Source organism: Colobus angolensis, unplaced genomic scaffold (genome assembly GCF_000951035.1).
Source record: "Colobus angolensis palliatus isolate OR3802 unplaced genomic scaffold, Cang.pa_1.0 Scaffold399, whole genome shotgun sequence".
Classification (NCBI taxonomy): domain Eukaryota; kingdom Metazoa; phylum Chordata; class Mammalia; order Primates; family Cercopithecidae; genus Colobus; species Colobus angolensis.
The window spans coordinates 1,888,796-1,898,391 of NW_012117365.1; the positions used below are offsets into that span (position 1 = coordinate 1,888,796).

At 39.7% G+C, this 9,596-nt stretch overlaps 1 protein-coding gene across 1 annotated transcript in view; it reads right to left on the reverse strand.

Annotated features, from left to right (window-relative positions):
* Positions 1-296: 296 nt before the first annotated feature.
* Positions 297-9,596, reverse strand: part of RLF (rearranged L-myc fusion) — an 87,618-nt gene continuing 78,318 nt past the window's right edge. Inside the window, exon 7 of the mRNA XM_011955220.1 lies at positions 297-5,422. Within this exon, the coding sequence (XP_011810610.1) occupies positions 767-5,422 (4,656 nt within the window). The 3' untranslated portion in view covers positions 297-766. The remainder of the gene's footprint in view (positions 5,423-9,596) is intronic.

Sequence of the window (9,596 nt, forward strand, 5' to 3'; positions counted from 1 at the left end):
GCACTTTGGGAGACCGAGGTAGCAGAATAACTTGAACTCAGGAGGGGGAGGTTGCAGCGAGCCGAGACTGCACCATTGCACTCCAGCTTGAGCAACAAGAGTGAAACTCCGTCTTAAAAAAAAAAAACAAAAAACAAACAAACAAAAAACAAAAAAACAAAAAAAACCTTGTTCTGAATGATTTAGTTAATAATAAAAAAATTACTGGGGTAAAATGTGAGTGGCATATTTCAGAAAATACAAGTGCAATTTCGGTTTACACGTGGCATGAAAACTCATTATGAGTAAACAACAAATGGGTGAAAAATTGTAATTTATTGAAACTCAACTCAAAAAATATAAGATGCTGTAGTGTACAATATATTACACAAAGCACCCTCAGGTGCACATTCAAGTCAAGTAAGAACTCCATATCCCTTTCCCTAACCCTCCCACCCTGGGACCTTAGTATTTGTTCCATATACAATCATGCACACTTAATTTGAAAAAGGAAGCCCCAGTATATTTTGATGTATTAATTAGCACCAAACAAGAGTACAGTTCTTTTTTTTTTTTTTTTAATAAACAAAAAAACCCAATCATTAAACCAACTGGAGAGCTAATGGATTCAGCCAATACTGCTGACATAGATATTATACATTCATGTAAATACACAGCCTATTCTACCTAAACAACGGTGTGGCTGCTTCTCAGCCTTTGTTCGAGTTGGCAAATGTCCCCATGTTGCAGTGTTGGAGCCAGTCTGTTACTAAAACAAAACTGCTACTTATGAACTTCCTACACAAAGCTCATCTGTCTTTTTTGTTGGAAATAAGTCTAAAATTGGTGTGGAAAACTTAGATCTTTCAAGAACCACCACTGGGCGAAGATAATGAAGCTGTTTTAAGGCAAGCTCTCCACAGTCTGTTAATGCTTTGTCCAATACGACCCTCAGGTTTTCCAAGGAAGGAACTGTTGTTGTTTCAGCTACTATTAAAGGTGGGATTGCAGTCAGGTTCTCATGAATTGTAGAGTCACTGGAAGAATGAGGTATGTCAACTTCAGGTTCATTGTCACTCACCATATTATTTGCCACAACGTTCCCTGTTAAATCATTACTGGACTGTGAAGAATTATTTAATGTTAAGTGCTCTGAAGGCTCCCAATCATCAAAATCATCTTCTTTCTCTTCACTTTCCTGAATAAATTTCAGAAATGAAGATTCAAATCCCATAGGTTTGTAGGTCTTCAAATCAAATGACCGGGGCTGTGAATGTTTCCTAAAATTCTCTTTTGGGATGTGGGTTGGATTTTTTACAGTGTTTTCTTGCCCTGAACCATGTTGCCTAGTTTCTGATTCTTTGATCCTTGGTAAAGGCAGTTGGAAACTTGTGAAATAAGTCCCACTTTCAGTCCCATTGGGATTAGGTATGGAATTTTCTATTTTACAAGGAGGAGGAGGCTGAACTATATTACACTGTTCCAGGGAAGTGGTTTCTGAACTATGGTTACATTTCAAAGTTCCCCTGTAAAGCAGAGTATCTGCATCAAATACTGAGCTGCTTTCTATGCACCCTTTCTGACCTCCATCCCTTTCACTTGAATGACAGGAATCAGTGTTCTGGATGGGTGCACTACTGTCACCCGGGGAATGGCTGTGTTCTGTGTGCTCTGATTCACAGCTTCTATTTTCTTCTTTCTTTATACAAGTATCTGCTTCAGAAGGGGGTTCCTCCTTAATTTTGGTACCGTACTTAACACAAACAACAAGGTTCTCCATCTGTTGCTCTAAATAGGCACTACTCATCTGATGAGTGCGTTTGTAATGCCTCACAATGCTGCTCTCCAACTTCACCACAGATAAGCATCCTTGAACCATGCAGGGGTACTGTGTGTGCTCAGAGTGCTCCACACACATATGGAGAGCCTCAGCTCTGGTTTTAAAACTTATTGGGGCTTTCTTTTCTTTGATTAAGCCACATTTTTTAGCTTTAGCATTAAATGATCTCCTGGTGGTCTGATGTTCATGCCCCTGAGTGTCAGCTGTTTGACATACCTTTTCACTCCTTAGTAGTCTCTCATTTGCTACTTTCTGGCTTCTAAACAAATCATCATAATAATCTTTATGTCGGTAATATACATGTTGTGAGTAATTACTGCGATGGGTGAAAATCTGGCCACAGCCATTAAGATCACAATGAATTTCATAATCTGAATGTATTTCCCCTTCAATATTATGCTGTTCCATCAAGTGGTGCTTCAACTTGTTGAATGTATAAAAAACAGCAGGGCACTGAGGCTGGTTACAAGAAAACCTTGCTGCAGATTCAGCTTCGGAAAGTACTTTAGGCTCTTCAGTATGGTCTAGGTTATGAGAGTCACTACAGTGCTTAGCAAGAGCTTTGGAACACAGGAAGCGTTTATTACATTCCTTATATTTGCAAGCAAATATCTTTTTACATTTGACAAGTTCCCTTTTGGTTCTTGCTTTGTCTTTCTCTAAACATAACTGTTCTTTGTTGTACTGATGTACAGTTCTGTAATGGCGAATTAAGCCTTTTAGATTGGTGAATGAGGAGTTGCAAGTTTTATGGATACAATGGAATGGTTTGTGGTATTTATTCAAAATATAACACAGATTTCCTTTAGCAACAGTTCGCCTGCTACCTCTGCCCTCTCTTCCTTCTTGTTCTTCTCTATGGCTGCCTATTGGTGATGAAATGTCAGATGTTTTACTTTCTGTTTCTTCACAAGATGATTCCAAATCTGTTTCAGAACTGCATTCATCCTTCTTAGGATGACAGTGTGGTTTCTCGGAGTTACTGTTGGGATCACCTCCAAGTTCTGCAGAACAATCACCTTTCAACCTATCTACTGAACATGGGCCTTCATGATCACACTTTTCATTATCTAATAGTTTGTGAGTTGCTCTGTCACTGCCAATTTGATGTTTATTTTTATAATGAATCCTAAGGTGTGTTTTTCTTGTAAATGACCTTTGGCAAATATGACATTGAAATGGGGAATACCGATGTTGGAACATGGTTAACTGAAGGACTTTTTCTTTTGAATAATTATGCTTTTTAAGATAATGCATTAACAGAGCCTCTCTGGTCACAAATTCATATTTGCATCCTTGAAGCTCACAGAAAAACGGCTTAGCCGCCAACTGTGCAAGGTACTGACTTGGCATATTTTCATCTTGATTCTGAAAATTAAGGTCTGAGATAGATGAAACTGATTGAAGAGACTTAGCACCACTGGATGGGTACGCCTGCAATGACCCTGAGAAAGAGCCATGTGTTATTGAGTTTTTCAAGCTTAAATGTTTCAAGCGTAACAGAAGTTCCAACATGGTATCCTCTGTACAGGGCCTTTTAGAAGCACAAATGGAGGATTCTGAGGAATAACCTTGATGTTCTCGTTTACATTTAATGTGAATATTGTGATCTAGACCTTCATCTGGGGAGTCACTGTTTGTATCTGAGCTGGGTTTAGGTTCTGTATCCAACTTTTCTGTTGTCTGATTATGTTCATTACCCAAAGAGGGAAACAGATCTTTCGTCTTTATCTTTTTGGGCTTGAAATGGTATGGATGAACCTTCCGTAAATGTTTCTGCATTCCTCTTGCATTTTTGTATGTGGAACCACAGCCATCAAAACCACAGGTAAACTTAGTCCCGTCAAAACAAACTGCCATACTGGAACATTTTTCTTTTAAACTGGAGGGCCCAAAGACTTTCTCATTAGATAACAATATATCCTGCATGGTTTCAGAGTGATCTAGTGTGTCAATTAACTCTTCATTCATTGAAGCTGAAGAGCTATGACTTAACTGATCACTAGAATTACTGTCACTGTTTTCTTTCAGGTTTTCTGCAGTTTCTGTATCTATTTGAGAATTAGCTGATTCTGCACAGAAAAGATCTTCAGGTAAATGTGATTTATCAGTTTGGTTAAGTAGATGGGGCTGATTAACACAATCTTGCTTTTCACCTGTTGCAGACTCCTCAAGTTTCACTGATTTCTTTATGTCACCATTTGAATTTTCAACATTATGCATTGAGAGGTGATTCTGGTATTCAATTTTGGAGTAATAGAACTTTTTACAGCCAAGAAAGTTGCACGTGTAAGATGCATCCCTAAAGTGTTGTGCTTCATGGTGGTAAAGCTGTCCCAAGTCACTGAAAACAATATTACAGCCATTTAATTCACATTTATAACGCAGATCATCATGCTTTTGTTTATGGTTAAGTAGTTCATTTACTGATCCAAACCTAGCATAGCAATCTATAGATACACACATATAAGGTTGAGGCCCACAATGCACTTGTTCATGCTCCCGAAGGTGAAAAGCAGACATAAAATGTCGTCGACAGTAAGTACACTTCTCTCTTCTATTTTTCATATCCAAGTAGTGCTTGGCATTTTCATCATTATTTTGGTGTTCAGCTTTAAGATGCACACTTAAGTATTTAAATTGCTTAAACACACGGGAACAGTCTGTACCAGGACATGGATACAAATCTCTGTCTTGCAGGTGGCAATCTTCTAATTTGCTGAATGTGACATATTCATGAGACTCTCCTTTGGCTTGTTCATTCAATGAATGGTTTTGCTCTGGGATTGCAGAGGGGCTCTTGGGACAAATACCCTTTTGAGAGCCTTTCAACAGTAATTTCTTTTTAGAGCGGTCCCTTCTGCTTGGTGGCATTTTAACATGCTCCATCACATGAGGAACAAACATTTCTTTTCTCTTAAATTTTTTAATACAAACTGGACAGGTGTAAATTCCATCTTCCATATGCATCTTAGAATGATGAAGAATTCTAGCCTCTATACATTCCCGCTTACATAACAAACAGAAAAACTTATACTGAAGCCACCTCTGATATCTTTCAGAAGAGCCAATGGGTTTTTTGTCTCTTTTCTCCTTATGCTGATCTGTCAAATCTCTTCTTCTATATTGTTTATCTTCTTTACCTTCATCATAGTCACTGAGAAATGACTCTAAAACATCTGTGTCATTAATGGACATTTCATAGCCACTTAAATCATCATCAGAATCTGAGGCTTCTTGTCCTAAAAGTTGGTGGCAGTGTCGTTTTAAAGTTTTCCAGTCCCAAAACTCAGGATCAAAAGGCCAGTGGGCTTTTAAAGCTAGTAAGAGCTCACATCGAAGAGAATTTGGAACCGGTGCATTTTCTTCATCAAATTTTTGATCTGGTTGCAAATACAGTTCTTCTAACATATTAAATCCATCCAAACTGGGTTCAATTAAGAATTCTGTAAGCTGACAGGCTCGTCTAACTTCTAAATCTTCTGGTAAAAGACAGGCAATTGTTTTACAAACTGATGCCTTCATTTCCTCATCTTCACTTGATCTGAGTTGAAGAGCTCTGACACACAGTAAAATTGACACCCCAAGACCAGCATCTTGTGCCTGTAAGTAAAACAGGATAAAAAAATTTTTTTTTTTGCATACAGAAAGATTATATAACTTTCACTGATACGAAATTTTAGGTTGTAAAAACTTTTAGAGTTCCTAAATTTTATCTTAAATCTTTCTTCATGAAAGATACATTTAGATATTTCTTGTCTCAACATGCAAAGAACTGAATTAGATGCTACAACTATGAACAATGTACATTTACTAGGTACTGTGTGTTAAAGCAGTTCCTTACTTTCAAGGAATTTATCTGCACCCTGAATGCATAAACAATAAATGCATGTGAATCCAAAGAAATTCAGGATAAGTAAGGTCACTGGAGGATTCAAAAATAGAATGATGTTGAGTAGAGGGGCAGTGTTTAAAAAGGCAGCAACCGGAAACACAGGTCTAGATGTGTCTAAGATTAAATTCAATTGAAGAAATTCTCTGGCCGGGCGCGGTGGCTCATGCCTATAACCCCAGCACTTTGGGAGGCCAAGGCAGGCATTATCACCTGAGTTTGGGAGTTCGAGACCAGCCTGACCAACATGGAGAACCCCTGTCTCTGCAAAAAGTACAAAATTAGCCAGGTGTGGTGGTGCATGCCTGTAATCCCAGCGACTCGGGAGGCTGATGTTCAAAGAACCCAGGAGGTGGAGGTTGCAATGCGCCGAGATCACGCCATTGCACTCCAGCCTAGGCAACAAGAGCGAAACTCCGTCTCAAAAAAAAAAAAAAAAAAAAAAAGCTGGGTGCGGTGACTCAAGCCTGTAATTCCTGCACTTTGGGAGGCCGAGATGGGTGGATCACAAGGTCAGGAGATCAAGACCATCCTGGCTAAAACGGTGAAACCCTGCCTCTACTAAAAAATACACAAAACTAGCCGGGCGAGGTGGCAGGTGCCTGTAGTCCCAGCTACTCGGGAGTCTGAGGCAGGAGAATGGCGTCAACCCGGGAGGCGGAGCTTGCAGTGAGCTGAGATCCGGCCACTGCACTCCAGCCTGGGCGACAGAGCGAGACTCCATCTCAAAAAAAAAAAAAAAAATTCTCTGCATCATGAACACTTGGATTTTTCAAAACTTTAAAGATAAAATAAATGATCCTTTCCATTTCCTCCTGAAAGAATTTAGTAATTTATCATCACCATCACAGGTGTACTGAATCTCAGCTTTCCAGGGAGAAAAGAGAAATCAGAAAATCTTGCTACGGCAGCAGGTTCTCAGAAACTAGTTTAAAATTAGGAAGACCTGGTCATGTGTGATAAAAGCTTGGTACATACAAGATAACTCTTTTTATCTGAGAGGCTGAAATGTGAAAATGACATGAAAAAAGAAAAGCAAAATATGTCAGAGTGGCTTAAAACGCACTGCTAAGAGCAGAGACTTTAGAATCAGACTGTGACTGCCTTTGAACCCCAGCTTCACAACAAGTAACAGGTTCTCAACCTCTAAACTTCTGTTTCCTTATTGGTAAAATGATAACAGTAATGGTAATACCAGATTTTCCTCCTCCTAAGGTTATAAAGATGAAATAGTAACACTAGCACATTGTAACTGTTCAACAGAATACGATGTAAAATAACGGAGTAAATTCCACTGTTTAAATCAGTCAACAATTTGCCAGGCATTTAATTCTGTGTTGGGCATCATTCATTTTAAATGCTGGGAACACAAAGAAATCACTGTCATTGATTTACAGAACCCCTACTACAACTTAGGCACTTATTTGAAATAAACTTTTTTGCACATATCCTCATTTTATAGACAAAAAATCCCCAACACTCAGAAGGTTAAGTTGCCCAGTGTCATCGACTAGTGAGCAGATGAGCAAGGACTTAAAAGCATTTAGGCCGGGCACGGTGGTTCACACTTGTAATCCCAGCACTTTGGGAGATCGAGCTAGGCACATCACTTGAGGCATGGAGTTTTAAGACCAGCATGGCCAACATGGCAAAACTCCATCTCTAATAAAAATACAAAAAATTAGCCAGGCGTGGTGATGCAGGCCCAAAGTCCCAGCTACTCAGGAGGCTGAGGCATTGAGAATCCCTTGAGCCCGGGAAGTAGAGGTTACAGTGAACCAAGATCATGCCACTGCACGCCAGCCTGGGCAATAGAGTGAGACTTCGTCTCCAAAAAAATAAAATAATAAAATAATAAAATAAATAAAATAGGCCGGGCGCGGTGGCTCAAGCCTGTAATCCCAGCACTTTGCGAGGCCAAGGCGGGCAGATCACAAGGTCAAGAGATTGAGACCATCCTGGCTAACACGGTGAAACCCCGTCTCTACTAAAAAATACAAAAAACTAGCCGGGCGAGGTGGCGGGCGCCTGTAGTCCCAGCTACTTGGGAGGCTGAGGCAGGAGAATGGCGTAAACCCGGGAGGCGGAGCTTGCAGTGAGCTGAGATCCAGCCACTGCACTCCAGCCCGGGCGACAGAGCGAGACTCCGTCTCAAAAAAAATAAAAAAAATAAAAAATAAATAAATAAATAAATAAAATAAAAATTTGGCCTCAAGAGTAGAAGAGATATGGACTGGTAGGTGGAAAGGGAGTGAGTGAGTGTAGAAGCCCTTGCAAACTGAGACTCCAACATTTTTTTCCTTTAAAACTAGTCAAGTGTAATAGTGAGAAGGGGAAAAAGAGTAGAACAGAGTTCAGTCTGTAACTGACTGCGAACCATCAATTGAGATAACTGTCTACCTTTCAGACGAGCCGAGACTAGCTTTTTTGAAAGAGAGGCATTACTTAGCCTGTATCAGCTAGGATCTGGTTCTGTTATGAATGGCAGACATCCCACAACAGTAGTGGCCTAAAGAATATAGAAGTTTCTCCCTCTCATTTGGAATGTAGTCCAAGTAAACAGGCCATGTTGCTTCAGTGGCTCCACAGGACTAGACCATGGGTCTCTTGACTTATTAGGATGATGTGATACAAGTTTATCATTTGTAAGTAAGAGCAGAGAGGACTTGGGGAAAGTCAGCTAAATGTTAAAATAATTCAGGTTCTCCACAAGTTATTAACTCCTTTTGGAAGACTGTGAGGTGGACAGCAAAGAATGGCCATTCTTTCTTCAACAGCCTAATCTGGTTGGGATGGTAACATTTGAAAAATCACTAACAACACTTTTCAAAGAAAAGTAACCAGAAATACCATTATATATTCTGAACAGATAGGCCAAAAAGTTACTGAAAGGAGTAGTGAATACATTTGGAATCAGGATATGGAATGTGGAGCTGAATTTTGAAGAAATTGGTGGGTCTTAAACTAGGAAGGTGAGGGATCAAGAGTGACTTGGCACATTGATGCAAGCGCATAGGATGTAGCCAAGTCATTTAACCTTTGTTTCTTTTCTTTTTTCTTTTTTTTTTTTGAGACAGAGTCTCACTCTGTCGCCCAGGCTGGAGTGCAATGGTGTGATCTTGGCTCATTGCAACCTCTGCCTCCCAGGTTCAAGCGGACAGGTGTGGCAGCTTACACCTATAATCCCAGCACTTTGGAAGGCTGAGGTGGGAGAATTGCTTGAGGCCAGGAGTTGAGAACCAGTCTGGGCAACAAAGCAAGACCCTGTATCTACCACTGCTCCCCGCCAAAAAAGAAAAAAACTACATGCCTGTAGTCTCAGCTACTCTGGAGGCTGAGACGGGAGAACTGCTTGAGTCAAGGAGTTCAAGGCTGTAATGAGCTATGATCACACCACTGCACTACAGCCTGGGCAACAGAGCGAGACTCTGTCTCAAAAAAAAAAAAAGAAAATAGACGCAAAGACTGAGTGTAGCTTTCTAGGACCTGAGAACAGACCCTGACTGGCAGCCAGCCAGAAAACAGAGACCTTAGTCCTGCAATCACAGGAACTGAAATCTGTCAATGATAAGAACAAGCTTTGAAGTGGATTTTCCACAGAGCTTCTGATAAGAACTTAGCCTAGCCAACTACATTTTAGCCAATGTGATAATCTTAGAAGAGAATCCTGCCACATTGTGCTGGATTTCTGATTTATAAAACTGAACTAATAAAAATGGACATTGTTTTAATATTCATTTTTGTGATATGTTATTCAACAATAGAAAATTAGTACCTTTATTAAAGATTTAAACAAAACAAAATGTTCTAATGGCCAATTATAAAGTAATTGTTTAAATGGGCAAGTTCTATAGTTACCTTGAAATGTTCTTTTTTTTTTTTTTT